The sequence below is a fragment of the Pomacea canaliculata genome, linkage group LG5 (assembly GCF_003073045.1).
Source record: "Pomacea canaliculata isolate SZHN2017 linkage group LG5, ASM307304v1, whole genome shotgun sequence".
NCBI lineage: Eukaryota > Metazoa > Mollusca > Gastropoda > Architaenioglossa > Ampullariidae > Pomacea > Pomacea canaliculata.
In genome coordinates this window covers 20424777-20443998 of record NC_037594.1, presented here as the reverse complement: position 1 = coordinate 20443998, position 19222 = coordinate 20424777, and the positions used below count along the sequence as shown (strand labels likewise).

At 42.9% G+C, this 19222-nt stretch overlaps 1 protein-coding gene across 1 annotated transcript in view; it reads left to right on the top strand.

The window, feature by feature from the left end:
- LOC112565006 (receptor-type tyrosine-protein phosphatase N2-like) overlaps positions 1-19222 on the top strand; it is a gene marked incomplete in the record, with an annotated part of 155606 nt that overhangs the window by 57081 nt on the left and 79303 nt on the right. The window contains 3 exon segments of the mRNA XM_025240212.1: positions 1744-1804; positions 13829-13912; positions 18903-18979. Of these exon segments, the coding sequence (XP_025095997.1) occupies positions 1744-1804; positions 13829-13912; positions 18903-18979 (222 nt within the window).

The window sequence follows — 19222 nt, the reverse complement described above, 5'->3', positions numbered from 1 at the left end:
CTCCAGGTTCGTTTAATGCTTTGTATTTTGTGCTCCAGCACAAGTTAGCCTATCACTTCACATAGGTTCAGCAATGTCGAAGGTGAAAAGTCAGTTAGGTCACTTTTATTTGTGGTCTAGGGAGGGGAAAAAAGCAGAGAAGGAAGAACGGTATGAAACCCAAAATAAGATTTTAAATAATGGACAGGTAAGAAAATAAACTTGCTAGTTAATATTAAAGTCATACTCAATTAAATCTTTTAGATAGGCAACAAAAGAAGAGCTCTTTGAGATTTTAAATGGAAAGATATGATAAAATTAAAAAAAAGTGTATTACTCTTACCCTCTAGACCTTTTATTTCCATGACACCATCATGACTACTTTCAAAGTTTCGCGAATGGTTTGGGAGGAAGAGGAAGACGACGATGAGGATAGTTTTGAAAAAGTTGGTGACTCAAGTATAGAGAAGAAATTTTTTTTCCCTCATACTCCAATTTTTTAGCATCTGAAGCTTTTTTGGATGGTAGGTTTTTCAAGAGTTGAGCACAGAGTTTAAGGAACAGTAAAAAAAAAAACCTAAAACTTTTAAAACCCAAGTGGTGGCAGACCAGAGTGGGGTGTAAATGAGACCTGAGACTAGTCGTTGCTATGCCACATGCGATCTGCCCAAATTGTCCGGCATTTTCATGCATAGCCACCCAAGCTCTAATGGCCGTGCAGCTTTAGCCAGAAGACCAGACGGCAGCAGCCATCACGTGACGACAGCCGGGCACCAGTTGCGCCTGCTGCAGCTGCCGGCCGCTTGATATGGAAATACAGCGCCGCGCCGGAAACAGCTGCGGCCGCATGGCTGCTCAGAGTCGCTTGAACCTCGGTAATCGCTTGGCTTCTCGCTGACCCTTGAAGCCGCCCACAGGACACGATTCTCTACCCTCTTCTGTTGTATCCACCCCGAGGGTGAAACTGGTGGATAGGGATGGTGCGCGGTGGCTCAGGGCCTTTTATTTATTTATTATTGCTTTTTTTTTTTTTCTTCCAAGCCATTGCTAGAGATTCTGCGAGATTATGTCCTTGTTGTGATTAGCAAGTAGCATCGTTGATTGATGTTTTCTGCGATTGATTGATGTATCGTTACATTATGATCAGTTCCATGTTGTGCAGGTAGCACGGATGTGATGGTGTCGTGGTCTGAAATTCAGAAAGTTTGTTGCGGTTTAATTGGCGCGTGAATGGGTGATATTGCGCATGTGGATTAAAGAGAAAAGGGAAGAGTAAGGCCAGAGGATGTGTGATAGTCCGCCGTTAGCTGCAAACCCTCAAGTGTCTAGCTGGCGCTTAGCAAATTTTGTCAGAAGTAATATAGACCATCAAATGGTGTGTGCAGCTGTGCTACGAATTGTAAATATGTCTGTGAGAGAGAGAAAGAGAGAAAAAGTCACTGGGGAAAGGGAGAGAATAAAGTTGTGTGTTTGTTGTGTGTTGTTGCGTTTTTCTCGTATGAGAATCTTCTTCATATTAGGTCACATCAGTAAACTTGAAAAATATCCCAACATTTTTAGTAACATTGTACTCTAGTTCCCAAGAATAGAGGGGCGCTTTTCAACACGACTTTTGTATACTTCCACTTCTTATTAAGCAGCTTTGTGTCCCCTCTCCACACCAGTGATCAAGTCTGAAAGCAAGCACGTGACATAGCTCGTGCAATTGTATGCTTCATTAAATCAGTATATATATATATTGAGTTTTTTCCTTTTCTGTTGCAGAGAAGGACGACAACAAGGCAGTGGTAGATATACGCTACACATACATCAAGTTTAACAACAAGTAAGTTTTTTCTGGACCCTTCCAGTGTTTTGATGGAGTCCTTGCTTCCCTGTTTTAAGATACAGTAAAACTTACTTTTCTATTACTGTCTAACAAAACCCAGGTATTGGGGTTTCAGCAGGTTCGCTTGGTGTTTGTAGTGTGCGTGCGTTTGTTTGTTCGGTTTGTTACTTTGTTTACATGATTCATCTCAAACAGACCTCTACATCACCCATAGTTCACCAAGCTTCATATTTATAAAAGTAAACATAGACTCTAAGTGCGAATATCTCAAACTTTTTTTAAAATTTCACAGCCGCTTTACGTTACCTCTACTCTTCTCAGAGTAAAAGTGAAAAATATGTTTCCTATGGCGAGAAATGAGTGGGTGGAGGATAAACTACTGTTGCAGGTTTCATTGGAAATGCCAACGTGTTACAAAACAAAAAAACAAAGGTTTGGGGAGAGCAGACAGTGTAGAGACCCGCTGTCTTGATGTCAACGATTTCTTAGACTCTTTCCACATGAAGTCCGCCTGCCATCCACTCTGACCTTATGACATCTCTGTACACGCAGGCGGCTGACCTTCGAGGTATCTTACTACCGTGGAGGTCCCTCTACCTCGGATCCACAGCTACAGGAAGCGGTGTCTTTGGACAAAACGTAGTCCCTGGACCGCAAGGGATCTGGTGACGTCCGGGGTTGTAATTCGCACTATGTCCGGTCCATAGCTGCCCCTCAAGCAGCTTTATTCCCAGTCCATGGCTACTGTCTCTGGTGTTTTCTTGTTTTCTCTCGCCCTCGGCATCCGCAGGGTTTTCGGAAGCTGAGCTGCTGCTGGGCCGAATTGATGTTTCGTGACCCCGAAATTCGGTGAGGTCGCAGATGGTCAGGTCCTTGCCGGACGGAGGGTGGTTCGGTCCGGACGCTCGCAGCTGCAGATCTCCGTGGGATACGTTGGCCAGGTCTTAATTAGTAGCCCGCACCCTGAGATCGCGGCCTCCATCTTTCTCCTGCGCCTTTGTGACTTGGATCCGAACCAACCTGTCAGATGCAACGACTGCGGCAGCAAAGGAGGAGGTCAGTCGCAGTCCGGGTTTCCCACTAAAAGCTCCGCCGCTGTGCTGTTCAAATTGTTTCCGAAGGAAATTTTAGGGCCTTTATTACTAGGGGATGCTTGCGCGACAGATTCCTGCAGCGTGAAGATTGTAACAGCCATTTTGTGCATTTGGCGCTGCCCTGCGGAGCCCGTGTACAGCTCTCGTGAGCTCCACTTATTTTGCTCCATCGACCGTAAGCTTCTATTAAGGAATGCCCGCACTGTTATTTTTGTTTTGTTTTAAATTGACGATGACGAATGGGATAAGACCTGGCGAGCTGGATTTTTCAAGGGACATCACCCTTCCACCGTAACAAAGCTAGCGATTTGCAGGACCTTTTTTTTCCAGACGTCACCGTAAATCAACATTTCTGTTCTCGTTCATTTCTTCCATTTTTTTCTTTTCTTTCTTCATATTTTAAAGGACTCGGATCTCAATCTGTAAAAAGCTGAAGGTAGCAGTCGTGGAGTGTATCGTTTGATAAGTCATCCGTGAAAGTGGTTCTAGCGAGTTCTGGAGATGCTTGTCAGGACTGCCAAGACCCGTAACTCTCAGCATTTGTCACCACAGCGAGGCCAGGAGTGTCTGGGTGCGAGTTGTGGTTGTGTTGTCTGCGTTATTCTGATTATGGAAACATACATTTCAATTTCACTGATGGTCCGAGGGTTCAGTGGTCTTAAATTATTAGCGGTACCTTATTTTAAAAAAAAAGAAAAAGCCGTTTTTTGTGTCAGGGGTATTGCTTCGGTAGAGGACGGCTGGCGATAGATGGCCAAAAGCCACGCAAAACAGAGAAGGTGACCGCTAGGTTAACAATTTGCGCCTTCCAACGGTAGAGTTACGGGTCTTGTTATCTTCCGCATGCAATCCCGACATTACTCTGGGGCGTCGTCTTAACCTCCCGAACTGACTCCAGGCCAGGCGCTCTCCTGCTCCCATCTCTCCCGTCCACGTCTTCCTTTCACGCTCCCTCCTTCTTCCCTCCCTTCTATTTCCAGCAGATTTAGAGATTAAAGTTCTTGGTCGCTGCTGGTCCTGTGACACTTGACATGTCTCTCACATGTCACCGTCCGTCAGGGAGGAGAGTGCCAGCGTCATTCGCACATCCAGGAGTGCCGGTCCTCCCGGACAGCGTTCAGCTACGTCTGTGCCCGATTTCCAGGATACCGGATTCGGAGGATAAGTTACGATTAGTAACTTGGGGAAATTATTTGAGCTTCTGTCAGGGCCGCCGAATCCATCTTTCCGGGCCCATCGTAATCGTTTATTATTTTTCCAATGTTCTTACAAGTTATAATTCGACTGGTAGTATCTACATTTTTCTTAGTAAGTTAACATAGACAGCAAACTTTAGAAAAAAGTTTCACAAATAGGATATAAAACGTAGGAGATAAACATTTTAGAGTTTTGTATAGGTGGTCAATAAATGAAGTAAAAAGGGGTAAGACGATCTCACTATTCACGCCTTTTCTATGAAAAAAAATGTCACCAATAGACGAGAAAAACTCGACAAATTAAAAGAAGAATGAAGTTTAAAGACATTATAAGATTTATATCTTTGTCAGTCACATATATATATATCAAGTCAGACACTGAAGTGTGCAACTCTCTGCATAACACCAGTGCATGCTAAGAAAGCTGGGACTTTCAATATCACTATGTGCAAGCTTTCTTTGGGCTGATTTATACAAAATGGCTTTACACGTTGACTGTCTATATTTTTTAGCTTAGAGAAAAATTTACACCCTGCCAGTATATATCAGCTCTGTGACAGCTTAGTACTCGGGAGCAGTTGCACTTGATCAAATAATAATGATAATAAGTGGGAATGTATAAAGCACAATGTCTCCGCCAAAGATATATGGAAAAGTAGAGTATTGTTAGGCTGGTCATCTGTTAATTTTCTTCTTTCTTTGCCATCATTTTTGCTGATTTTATCTTTCCACATTATATTTATTGCTGGCTTGGTAGCTGTTTTTCTGTCTACTGGTGAAAGAGTAATGTTAAGGTTGGTGACTTAATGATTGGTGTTTTACTGCCAGTCTAGCTTGTTTATCATCCTCATCATTTCCTTTTATTCCAGCATGGGAGGGAACCCACAGAAACATAAATGTCGCCACCTTCTCTGTTAATCTTGTTTATGAGAGACAGTGACTCATGCTACCTCTTTTTCTCTTAGAGGACTGGTGCCAAGTATTGCTTTTAACACACACATGTTTCGTGCGTTCTTATTCGAGAGAACACGTGGTTCTTTCCCGTTTAGGACTCCCAATACAAAATCATTGATTTCTTGCAAGCCGCGATATTTATTTGGAGGCTGATGCCAGCGCAAGCGTGAGCATCTTGGTGTTGAGCCGTAGTCAGTGGCACACGGAACATTGACATTGACACCTCGGGAGGATCTGACAGAGATGCAGGCGGAGAAAAATTAATGGTCAGCTAAGGAGCATCGACTGACAAGAGAATGGAAAGATTTTAACAGGAAAGAAAAGCTCACAAGCTGGATGGAGATACCCGTTCTTCGCCATCGCTTTCTTTCGTTAGTGATGACACCACCAGCAGCCTGCTTGCTGTCAGACGCCGTGGTAGCCTCGCTTCCTACCTCAACACCGTCGTCGATCAAGTCGTCGGAAGGGCGGCAAAGGCACGTAGACAGACTAACGGGGCCTGGAAGAGGAGGTCGGCGGTGGGAGGACTCGTTGTGGTTGCTAGTGTCGGAAAGACGAGTGGCCTTCGCAAGACGAACGGCTCTCGTATGACGAACTGAGCTCGTAAGACAAACGAGGCTCGTAAGGGAAGACGCCCCGAGATGCCTGACGATGCTTTTCGGTTTGTTTCTGTCCACGACCCCAACCGTCAGCGGCGCAGGCTCGACTCTCAATCGGCGATTGAAACCGTTGAAGGGACATTGACCCATACCGTGCAAATGTCAGTGAGTTATTGAAATCTCCATCATTTTCAGAAAAAGCAGGCAACTCTTCCCATTATTTTCTGGTGGTTAGATGTTCAGATCATGTGTTTTCAGTGGAACTCCACTTGACTGGTTATGTTACTGGCACACATAACGAGAGCTTGAAATTAAGCTCAGACTTTGCTAATAGAACATAGCGCTGTCATTATTTTATCACGAATACTTTCTGTAATTTTTCATGATTGTTATTATTTCGGATTTCGAGGATTACGATACAATATTGATCCGCAGAGGCAATTCAAGATAGTGCTGTTACTAGCAATAATATATACATATACATGATATAAAAGAGATAATATAAATGTACATGTTGAAATAGTGTCTCTCCCCACACACACATTCCCAACAACAGCAGATGCAGTTGGTGACCCCAGGCAATCTCAGGCTAGTACAAAATCGTTTATAAGGAACTAATGAGGAAGTTTTACTAGTTGCTAGAATAGAGAAAAAGATGAAGAGAAGCAAAAGGAAGAAAAAGGGAAGAAGAGATTGAGGGAAAGCTAAAAGTTGTGTAGCCAAAGCATAGTCTTGCATTCGGATTAACTTCAGAATCTTCTCTTATTTTTATTAGCTTTTGTAAATCCCCAGTTTAAAACTTGTTAAAGTGCGTTTATCAGCAAGTTGTTGTCGGGGCAACAGAACGCGCCCGGTATTAGCCTTGCTCACAGCTGCTTTCAGTGAAAACCTTAGAGCCCTCGACTCCTGTGTGTGGGCTCTCAACCAGCCCCCCACGCCCTCCCTAACCCCCTTCATAGATAGTATGAGTTGTACGTGTTCTTGTTTGCTGTTGTCCGCACACCTGACTATGCATGTCCTGCTGTTGATAGTTGGTGCGCGAAGTGCTTGCGGAAAATGCATTGCCAGGAACAGCCAATACGTCACACCGGTCGCGCACACGTCACCTGAGCCTGACCCCGCCGTCCCTGGCAAACAGACTTGACAGTTCTCTTCTGTCCTTCCGCATCCATACTTCCGTCGTCCTTCATCCAAGTCCAGCATCCCATGCAAGGGGAGCTCACTCACCTGCCACCTCTTTTCCCTTGCTAACCCTCAAAAAAAAAAATTGAAAAGAAAAGCCGAGTCTTACCTGTTTGCTAGGTCTGTTCTTGTAATAGGGTTGGAGGGAGAGGGTAGCTTTGTGTGATTTGATGACTAGACGCAATCTTGATGCAGTAGAGTATAAAATAATCAAGTGTTTGTGATTCACCCTCCATTGTTCTTATTATGAGGATAACAACTTTGAACGATTGCTTAAAGTTTTCGTGATGGCATTTCTACCGCCAACGTAAAGTGCACCAGTTACAACTGGGTTAGCTGAAACATTGCAGAAACGGAAGAGAAAGAAGAGAAAAGACAGTTGGGGTGCACGGGGATTGGGTGGAGCTCGATTTTGTAAAGCACGACTTGCACGTTTTGCGATCCAATCATTCCACAGAGGTCATACACTTTATAATTATGGCGAGATACTACCCGATCCTTCCTGAAATAAAAATGAAACTCCCACAGATTAACTTATTTTATCCGCTTTTAAAAGAAAATAATAGTTGATTTCAAAACACGCCTGTCCTCGGCGAGGCAAAGTTCAAGCGGACTTGGAGAAGGGTTGGAAAAAAGTTCCGGTGGACAAGAGGTATCTAATCTGTTGTATTTGATATGTGTTGTAATGGGTAGGAAGACTGTTTTGGCTTGTTTCTAGTTTGCTGTTCCACGTTCTCTTAAGTAGCCTTCTTGAGGTAAGCACGGTGTTGTTGTTGTTGTTGTTGTCCATTCGTGGACATGATTCTTCGTGACTCAGCGCCTTTCGCTTGCCCACCTGTAAACATAAAATACCTTGTCATTTATTGGTTGCTGGTTATTTGCTAAACAAGTTTTTTTTTAATGTGAAACATGGAGAATAAGAGACAACGCATGGTTTTGATAGCCACAGTTCTAACAGCCAGTGGAAGACGATCCTCCATTCTTTGTGCAGACGCCACCACGTGGACGGACCCCAAGGCATTGGCAAAGGCCCTTGCAAGGCTTTGGCATCACATATCCCTTCAATTACACGAGTCCCTTTGCTCAAGATCAATGATAAGGAAGACAGGAGTCGTGTATAAAGCAACCTGTTCGTCTGTTTTCTTCTCAGTTTCTTACATCATTCTGTTCGTTAAGATGGATGGAGCATTAAGTTCATGTCGGCACGTGCATCGTTAGACTAGGACTGACAATGTTGAAGGACCTTCACATTAAACATATTATTTATTCACCCCTTAGGGTAAACCTGCAGTCTTCGTAGTCGAATCACTGGTGTGTTCAAAAACATCTTTTTACCCTGAGTCTGCTTTCAAGAAATCTCTTAGTAAGATGAATTGCGCTTTCCTGTGAACAATTCTAAATAATAAAAAACAACTTTGTCGGATTTAGTCTTACTGTTGCTGCTCTTTACTTATTTACTGAAACCATAAAAAAGTTGAATAATGTAAGCTTTAATCTGATGAAATCTGTTATTTCAATTTTTTTCTGCTTATTCTGCTGTCACTTTGCTGCCCACATTTTTCTTCCTCAATAACCAGCATGCAGTTTTTCACCATTTATTTATTTATTCATTCCAGAGCTTCTGTTGTTTTCTGGTTGTCTTTTGATTGAAACATGAAGAAAGTGAGAAATGTGATCTTTTGGAACCGCATTTCCTTCCCAGCCTACTTCTTCTCCTGACCAGCAGCTCCCAACATCCACTTATTTGTTTATTTACTCACTAGAGCGCGCGATGAACACAAACACAAACACAAACAACACTACAGAGGGAGGAAGAAATAAAATATCGCCTTCAGCCTAAGTTTAGAGACCAGCACTTATTGGCTGTAGGGTCGGATAGCTGGTGACGTCACACTAGTGCGCCTCTCCGTCCAACGGTGCAGTTGCCCGCCCTTGTGATGTAATTAGGGAGCAGGGTAATTTGCAGGGCGATTAGCGACACTGGCGTGCCAAGACCAAAGGTTACGGCCTTCGGTTTCGGGTGAAGGGAGGCAGACAGCCGGCGCTTGTACCACAACTACGACCAGTCTGTAAAGGAAGGTTTAAAAAAAAAAAAGATGGGGAGGAGGGGCACGGGGAAGGTTGACACGCTTGTCTAAAAGCTGACGGAGTGGGCGGGGAGGATCGTCACGGTTTAATTACATCTCACGCGCTCGTCAGCCGAGCCGAACGTCAAGCCGCGAGAGAGCACGAGCATCACGTGCATGCGCACGAAGTTAAATATTCTAAGGGAAAGTTCAGACGAAATTCATAAGAGCAGCGGTAGATGAGTAAGCCGGTTTGATCAATATTCGTCAGGAAGATCCTTTCCTCCCTCACTTCCCCCCTACCCCATCTGCCACCCGAACCCCATTTTTGTAGGAGTGCATTGGATGTGTGTATGACATTATGTACATCAAACTTCCGCGCCGCTGCAGGTAAAAGGTGAGATCAAAGAGATAAGAGATTCAACTAAGAGCTTGAAGCTCAGGGCCACTCCTCCCTCTGGCGAGGCAAACACTTTGGTTTATTATGAATACAGAGGAAAAGGGCGCGTGCAGACGCACGTGCACAGAGAGAGAAGATGCAAAGTGGCAGAGGTATGCACAAACATGTATGTGTGTATATCAGAAAGAAAACTTGCCATAATTATGTTTTAACCTGGCGACTTTTTTAATTAAGAAGAAACTATTATGCGAGTAATAGATATTAGTGGACTTCGTTTTGGACTTTTCGATATTATGCTGATTTACTCAAAACACTTCACGGAGTTATCGCTGTTGTCTCTAAAAAAGAATACAGTTAACGGGCTTCTATTTTGTATTTTTGTTTAAAATGGATCTTGCTTAATAATTCAAAAGACTTATTTGGTATGTATAACACAGTGGAATGTTCATTCACTAAACAAACGATACGTTAGGTAAATAAACAACAACAAAAAAATGAAAAAATAGGCCGAACGGGAGGACTTCTTTGTATATTCTTGTGTAGCTGAATATATTGCTGTGGTTATATAGATATGTCTGAATTTTTAATCTTTATAAGTAATGCCGCTGATTTTATTACATTTTTTTCTTTACAGCTGAAGAGTAGAATAATGTTTAGTGTGACCGTCTCTCTGACTTACTAAAGCAGTGTTTCATTATACATATAAAATGTTTACATGAATAAGTAATAAAAATATATATCTTCTAAACCACTGTGTATATCTTTTTTTAAGAAACGGGGGTTACTAACTGTAAAAAGTCAATTGTTAGAAATTTTGAAAAGTAAATCTTCTCAGAGCTGTTTAAGCTTTAAAGTCAAGAAGACAAGAAACTATGTTTTTTCAAAATTATTCGGGACTTTTCTTATGTCTTTCATATTTCACTTTTTATTCATTCCTGTTATGTTTAGAAGATCACAAAGCATACGTGACCAGTGCATCACAGGGAGCACACAAAAATATTTTAAAAAAACTTTGATGATTAATGCCCATGTGTCATGCATCAAATACATCATTGTTCCCTGACATATCAAGCTTGCATTTATTTCTGACGATCGAATTTATTATTACATTTTTATTATACAAGAGTCTGTAAAACGTGTCTCAAAAAAAAATCCATTAAAAAACAATTCTCCATTTATTTTCATTTAAAACGTTTTCAGTTCAGAAAGAAGGAACAGATTTATCAGTGTTTTCGTGATATTTTTTTTTCTTTTAAGACTTAGGAAATCGAAGGTTAGTTAATTTCTACAACATACCAAGACATATTGGTATATTACACAGATTTTAACATCCTTTTAAACGGTTTTGTGATGTTGTATCAAGGTTTCACTCAAATCCTTGATAGAATTGAATTTTTAAATGAAAGAAGAGATTGTTTGATGAAGAGGAAAGCCAGCAGAATGCATTGTGATGCAAGAAAATAAAGATGAAGAGATTAGTCAGTACACGGTATCTGTTGAACTTTTTACGAATATGAGAACAGGTTTATTGGCTTTTGGTGGACATAATTATTATTTATTTTGTTTCAAAAATTATAAAGGACGACATAATATACGTATGATTTCATCAGAAAATGTTTACAAAAATTGGTAGAGGCTGACATTGCTAATGAACTGAAAGTTTGCTTTATGAATGTGTAGTATTTTAGATAATTAGATAGTAAAATTTCAAATGAACTTATACGGTAAAGAATTCGCTCACAGTTTTCCTCAGCGTCCGCGTATCCAGACATTTATTTCTAAAAGAAACACAGGGTCACGAGGCCGTCCAGTCGGCACTTGCTGGAGGGACACGTGAGCGAACTCAGTTTATCTTCCAAACATTCTAGAAAATCGAGCTCTGTGGTGCAGCAGTTGAGATTTGTTTAACAAAGTTTCGATTGACTCCAGCACGAGCTGAACTTTTAGGACCGCTCGCCCTACTTTTCCGCAAGATATAACTTGATTGTCAAACGGCCATCTTTCACCTTCCTGTCCAGCTTTCCCATTATCATTTCTTGAGATTCAGTACAAAGTTTTTTCTGTATCTTCTTGGCGATGCAGCCAGAAATATGTAAGGTTCGGTAGTTCCTTAGGCAGTTAATAAAGGGAAAAGCCCAATGGAAAAACTTAGCATCTTTCAGTTTTGCTCGTCATACCTGATGCCTTGCATGGTAAGTCACCTGTGTGTGTGTGTGCGCGCGCACTGACCACTTTTGTTGTCGAACCTTGGATGTAGTTACCTGTTTACATTCTGCATGATGTAACTTTCTACTGGCGCAGAAAGAACTGAAATGCCGGGGACTTGGGTAATCCCTCTTCTTTCATCTCATATTGAGGAAAAGCTGTTTTCTGTGCAGTCTTTGTTCAGCCTGCGAACCTGTAAGAATTTAATCTCGCCCATTAAAAAATCTTTTCTGAGTTGTAGCGGGCTTTGCATGGCTGAAGAACCTGGCAACTTGATGTGCCTTTAGCGAGTATTAGAGCCATTGTGGTGCAGCTTTTACCAAAATTTCTTCTGTGCATTTCTGTGAAATATTCTTGCTTTTGCTGAACCCGCATTTATAAAGTTTCGAAGTGCTACAGGAAAAAAGTCTGTTTAGTGCGAGAGGTTTGAAAAATCGGCACAGCGCCATAAACCATTGCCTGCCATATTGGCCTGAAGAATGATAGTGGGTGAAGTAGGGAATGATGATGATGATGATGATTGCTTATGATTGATGATGATGATGATGATGATGATGATGATGATGATGCGTGATTCGTACATCGCATACTCACACGCGTTTGACAAGTAGGAAACATGGACGACATACGAAGGAACGAAAGGATGAGCAACAGTATGATGACTAATAAAAAAAAATGTAGAAAAAGCAAAAGAGGGATCGGGTGACAAGAACTGAGAGTGTCGTGATTTTGCAGAGGAAGGAAGATGAGTCGGGAAGTAGATAGATAGAAGGGGCGGGGGACTGGACTTGAAAAAGGAAAAGCATTCTGTGGACAGGTGTGTAGAGTAATGCTGAAGGAAGAGGTGTGATTTTAGTGCACATATAGGTGGGTAGCTGGTGGATTTTTTTTTCTTTGGTAGGGGGTTCACAGTAGATAAAAACAAGTAAGCGTATCTTGTTCTGGTGACAGGAATAGCCGCACAAGGATGCGAAGCACCCTGGCTTCCCTTTGTCTCCCCATTCTCACCTCTTTATGAGTGTCTTTGGTGAGATCTTGAAGATGACAACTGTCTCTGCCTCGGGTGTAACAACACATCATTCTATGTCATTCGCCGGCGATATTCTTCTCCTCACCAGAGTGCCCCTGGCGGGTGCCTTCATCTTTCTAAATTGTGTACAGGAAGCTTGTTTTCCTTCTATAACCTGCCCTCGGAGAGTGCGCTTGTCATCTTGAACTCTGTACAGGAAATCCTTTTACCTTCTCGCGAACTCGTTTGGCGCTCGGCATAAAGATTGTTTAAATCATAAATTCTGTACACACGGACCAAACTCCGGAAGAAGCTGCAGGCGCTGTCGTTTGTCCAGTAGTTATGGGGGCTTTGAAAAGCCAACTCCGTTCCCCAGATCGTGTTCAGACAATCTTACCGATAACAGCTTTTCAATGGGTGGATTGCCGCAGCCTTCACCCCCGTGGGAACCCGCAATGCTGGTCCTTTCTTCTGCCACGTGAAGGCAAAGTTCATTGATCTTTTAAGCAGGTGGTAGGGAGCACAAGCTGAGTTTCTGTTGTCTTTTTGTCTCTGGATATTGTGATCCAGGCTGCCAGCATTCTAAGGTTCTGCCATACTTTACTTGCTCAGCTCTCATGTGATCACTTTCCTGCCACAGTGTTTACAATTTTAATGCCCAGTTTCTGCAGTTTCTGACCTCTGGGTTTCGCAATCGCAATAACTTAAAGAAAGCCTTATTTTTATGTATGTTCTACAACTTTACGATACATGTTAACAAAAAGATGTTGTTCTATTGTAATTGCTGTCAGTGTGCATATAACTTTTTTTCCCTTTTAGCTTTAATTTGGTCATCTGATGCAATCAAGGTCTTACACACACACACTGCCATGTTTGCTTAAGTTGTGAAACAAAATCCTCGTGCTGTATTTATTACTGAATTTATTACAACAGTTCTCACATAACCCAATGGCATCTTGAACTTTGAACCTCAACCAGATCTTTTACATGGATCCAATTACCTAAACTGTCCTCGTACTAAAAATAGTGTGATTGCAGATAACAAGAAGGGCAACAGCTACCGATGACACTGTTTGTGTGAAGATATAGTGGTTGTTTATTGTTTACCATTCTCTGTGCCTTCGTCTGTATCGTTATCGTGCATTTGTTAGATGAAGGCGGGAACAGATTTCTCGTAGAAATGAACACAAAAAAATACGATTTCGGAAAGAGCGGGATTTGGATGTCGGCATGCATCATTGTTGTTGCTGTTGTTTCAGACCACAACCTACTTTATGGTCAGGATGATGTTTTGCTTTTATTTTTTGCTGTTACAGAGTCGACGAAAAGTCTGCGCCCGGACTCGTGGCCAACCTGACGGACATCCTCAAGGTGCCGCCCGGCGTCGTGCAGGTGGACCAGTGAGTATACCAAGCTTTTCATGCTTTACCGTATCGACTCTTTGGTCATGCCCACGAAGAGCTTCTGCCACCTGTCCGTGACACTGGGTGTGACAGCCTGGTGTCCGTGGGCTAGGAGGAGCTCTGGTGGTCGTGAGTGTTACGACTGTCAGAGGGTGAGTCCATCCTCCAACAGGAAAAAGGGAGAGAGGACTAGCAAGTCGTATTTTCTAAGCCCTCCCAGCTGCATCCATGCCAGAAACATGAGTTGTGCATTATCAGCAGCCGGGTCCTCTCGGTGTCTCGTTACCGCCATTAAATCGGCAAATTTTCCAGAGTATTATGATTTTAGGATGGAAAGGTATCATTGCTCCTTGAAATACAGGTCTCATCGTGTTTGCGATGGAGGAAGGGGACTTTGTTTATGAGTTCATTGCCTCGTTTTTTAAGAATTTTTTTTTGTGTTTGTTTTTAAGTTTAGCGGGGAGGGAGGGCAGACCAGTACGCTCCAGTGCCTCTCAAGTGACAGAGCTTTGATATGTGATAGGAAGGGGTGAGAGTAGCCGGGGAAAGGGGAATGGGTAGGGTAAGAAGGGCACATTTCCGCAGGTAGACTATCCTGGACTGTTGATGAGGTGGTGCGAAAAGGGATCGAAGAGGCTCTCACATCTTCTGTACATGAAAATGTGGTCATATGCATGACGGAACAGCTTTAGTTTCCAAATTGGAGGAAGAAACATAATCCAAACCACGACCCTTTGGTACTAATATTTAGACTAGTGATTAGTTCTTCTGACCCTATGGCGATCAGATTAGTAACTTCCTCTCTAGCTGTCCTGTACCAGAGACCCGTTTAGAAAGAAAGATGAAAAGTGGTCACTCATCACTCTCCGGTGTGTTGTTTAGGATGTCTAGATGCCTCGCCAACCATGACGTCACCCCCAACGCTTACACTTAGCGCGTGCTGGCTCATTTAACGAAGCCGTTACTGCAATCGAGAAAAGGGGAACAAAAACAAAAGTGAAAGAACTTAATCATCATAGGACCTGGAGATGGGTTTTTTTTTCAGAAAATGGTCATTGAAACCAACGAATGAGCTGAAAGTTCGCGTTATGAGGACTTTGACGTTTAGCGAATGTCCATTTTGTTGATGCAGTTCTTGGAGTTCTGCAAGCTCATCTCGTATCCTTGCAGGATGGAAGCACATAAATGTATCGATCACTTTTTTTCTTCATTTTCTGCTTCGTCGTCGTCGTCGTCTTGTCCTCATCGTACTCCATTTTCCTCTTCCCTTCTTTTTTCAAAATGTTCTTCCATCGACTTTCCTCCCCTTTACCGTCGCGTGGTGCCAGTGTTTGAACTCATATTTCCTAAAACTAAAACGAGCATGTTGGCAGCATTTGTCGGGCTGGAAAATGGTTTCTTTGAAAGACGGTGAGTAGTGTGCAACTCTAGCCTCTGCTGTTTGATCTAACCCTGAACATGCTGCATCCTGATTGCCAGGTTTCGGTTTACCGTAGTTTTGCGGAAATTAATCGATTAAACTGCTAGTCTTCGCCATTATATGGACTGCACAGAGAGTGTGTGTGTGTGTTTGTGCGCGCGCGTCCACGGCATCAAGGTTGTGTTCGTGACTACATCTCGAGGAGAGAAACATCAGCCAACCTCGTGCAAAACTCAGGTACTACTTTTCATGTCTTGGATCTTGAGAAGTAGTGCGCTGTCTCTTTTAAGACAAAGAGCACAAAGAAACTTTTTCCCAGGTCTGGTTGACAGTATGTAAATCTCTGGAGACATCACCAAACGTGGCTTTGCGTGAGCTTCGATGCAGGCTAGTGGAACATGCACGTTTTTCTGTTGCGGGTTTTGAGGCTACGGCGAGTCAAAGAATACCTCGTCCGTCCTCTGTCTTCGCCTGTCACTTTCTCACGCACAAGCGCACAAAACATCAACAAGATCAACAAAAAGTAGAGCACAGAAAAGAGAGCCTCCATACTGTTGGTTGTATTATTTCACATTCTTATAAAGAGATATTCAGTAGATCGTAATTTTCAGACGCTTTCCTTAGAGAAAGCAAACAGTGGGAACTATGGCAACTTCCTATCGAAGTTCAACATCGATCATCAATAGCTCTGCATTAACTGTCGTCCTAAAAGTAGTGAGGAAAGCGTTGTGCACTTCATGTCAGCCAAGCATGAGCGGACTTGAGGAATGTCTTCGAAGACCTCGTGGTCCTGCTTCACATAGCCTTGACTGAGCTGAGATAATGAGAGCTGGAGTTGGTTCTCTTTTTATCTGGAGGACCCAAAGATAAAGCGAGGAGAAGTAAGGGCTTGTAACCCGGACTTTCACGCCTGGAAGTGCCCAGGGTGGGTAGATCATCCTCATTACCACCTCCTTGTGGACCTAGCAGGGTGCGTTGTCCGTCTGGATGACTGGCCTGCCGTGATTGCGCAGCGCAAGAGCATTTCTCTGATAGGTTATCCTAGAACCCTCTCCAGTCCATCTAAGCCAATCATCTGGACGAGCCTTACCTTGCTGGCAGCGGCGTGATCATTAAGAAGAAACACGATTCCCAGAGATCCTTCGGCACCGCTTGCTTCGCTTCATCCGGCCAACGCGCTCACAGATGATTTCTAAGCAGGCTTTGACAAAGACTTCACTTCTCAAACTCATCTGTTCGTTAGAGCAGCAAACTCTACGGCGGAGAAGAATCCCGGAGGGTTTTAAGACATTTTTGGAGGGTAAAATACATTGTTACTTTCCTAAACTCTCGAGAAGTGAAAAGTTTGTAGACTCCCCCAGCTTTGTGAATTACGCAAAGATGTGCGTGCCATTTTTGACCTTTCACCCCGTCTTCCTTCCCTGCCTGTACGCCCACCGCCTACGTTTCTTTCCTTTTTTATGTTGACATTTCAAAAGATGTTTATTGTTTACAACAAACCCGACAAAGCTTTTAAAGTACAGTCGGAAGAAAAAGTGGAAACAGACCTCAACGAAAACACTCCAATTGTCACCCTTCCAAATTCAAAAAGCTGCGTAGGATCCCTCTCTCCCTTACTCTCTTGTGTCAGGGGAGAGTTATCTACATTTTATTCATTTTTTTTTAAGTTCTGATGTTCAGATTCGCATCTTTCAGCAGTCTTGGAAAAGTATTTCCGATGTCCCATTCTGTTCATGACTTCTACCTACGTTCAACCCGCATCCAGGTCACATCCTTCTGTCAGGACAACACTCCAGCATCTTAATGTCTGATGCGATATTCCATATCTTTCCAAACCCAAAATTTTCCAGAGATAATTACATCGTCGATAGTAAGTACCTGGTTTAAAAGATCTTTTCGTTATGTAATCCTACATTTTTGTGTTTCTATTATCGTTTGTATCTTGAAGCTTAACATTTAAAAATAAAAGAAACAGCATAGTCATTACGGAAAGGTATTATATTATGGTAAACAACAACAAAAGTACTGGGTTGTGGGTGTGGGTAGGTGGGCTCGACTGGACTGTGTGGTTCGTGGGCAAACTCCGGACATTTTTAACAGGTAATAACAGATTAAGCCTTTCCACATTTCGATTAAACATAACCACAAAAATAAAAGTTGGGAGGGAAAAAAGACAAAAATGAATGCAAGAAGGGATTTTAGGGTTGAATAAGAATAGACTGTCTTCGGAGGATATTCTTTCATAGTCTTCCCAGAGTCTCTCGCGAGCCGCTGTCTTGTAAAGCTTCAAGCATCTTATCTTGTCTAAACATCAAAGTGAGACAGATTTCCAGGCTCAGAAGATGAAAAATACACTGCTTGCTGGCTCTTTTTACCCCTTTACATTTCTGCCTCTTTGCTTGTAAATCCCTGGCGTGTTTGGGAGCCAGAGTATTTCCTCCTCAAATGCCGCTCGCGCGTATCAGGGCCAAAAATCTCCAAAGCTTCTTGACGAGAGTTGCTGTTCTTGTCAGGAACTGAAGTCTGATGGAAGCCAGCAAATCGACGACGAGAAGCTCGAACAGCAAGAAGTTGAAAGATGGACAAATGACATTTTTTTTTTCTCCCCCTCTCTCCGAGAAGAAAAGGTGGAGTTTAAATAGGTGGAAGTCAGGGGATAAAGAAGAGGGAGGGGGAGGTTGCGATTCAATATGCGCAGGAATTTGTGGATTATCTCTCCCTTCCATCTCATCCGTCGTCACCTGAGGCTGTTCTTTGATCAGCAAGATGGCTACGAACACGTTCTTGCCAGGGCCGTTCACCCTACAAGGCCATTTAAAAGTTTTTTTTTCCCTCTCTCTCTCTCACTCTTTCTTCTCATGTTATCTGGCGAAAGTGATTACCATGACATAGGTAGCTTGGAGACCTCGGTCGGCTCGGGGAAGCGCCGCAAATTACTTCCGTCCTGGCTGCAGCGGAATCCGGGGATGTGGCGGCGTGTGGAGGGCCGAGGAGGACCTTCCAGGGCCTCGGTTGTTAGTGCGCGTAATGGCGGCACCACCGACGTTTGCCACTCAAGCGCTCGCGCAGTCCTGCGTGTCGGCGTGCGTGTGCGTAGCCGTTCATGTGTGTGTGTTGAAGGGGAGGAGGGGAGAAGAGAAAAAAAAAAAAACAGAAGAGGAAGTCAGCAAAGTACAGTCATTGATACCAAGTAGCTGAAAATTCAGTCCAAGGGGAAATAATGAGGTCCATTTGTTGGTGGCATCTCTCTCCCACTCCTCTTCCTCTCTTTCTCTCTCCATCTCTCATTTCCGTGACTCCTTTTAAACATTAAAATATTATTTCTATTTTTTCTTAGAGTAGAACATCGACGACTGTTATGAGGACGTGTGTAGTACGTCTCTTGCTGGCAACAGTCAATAAGGATACCCGTGGTGAAGTGTTTGGTAAAGATAGTCTCATTTTGGTGTTTGATTACGATTGATTTGTTTCCATTTTTTTCCTATCATTTCTAAATAAGAATTTGATTCAGCACAATCTATATACTTTAGTTCTTTACATGTTTTTTTCTTGCTGTGTGTGTCGCAGAGTTGATGGAAATCAGTTGATCCTGAAGGTGTACCCTGACAGCAAGTGGAACTCCAGCACGCTTGCCAGCCAAGCCGGTCAGTAATAGTAGTGGATGTTGTTGTGTTGTTATTAGTATTATTGTTGTTATTCCTGATGATGTGCGTTATATGTATTCAAGGATTTACATTTCGTCACGTTGGATGCTGCACTGACCTTTTGGACACTCTTCTCTTTTATTGACGATGTTGATATTTTGAGGCTTACAGAGTGTAACAAGTTCCTGTAACAGGGTTACACTGTTCCTGTGCTTAGCTTTGTGTTTCGCACATTAAATACTT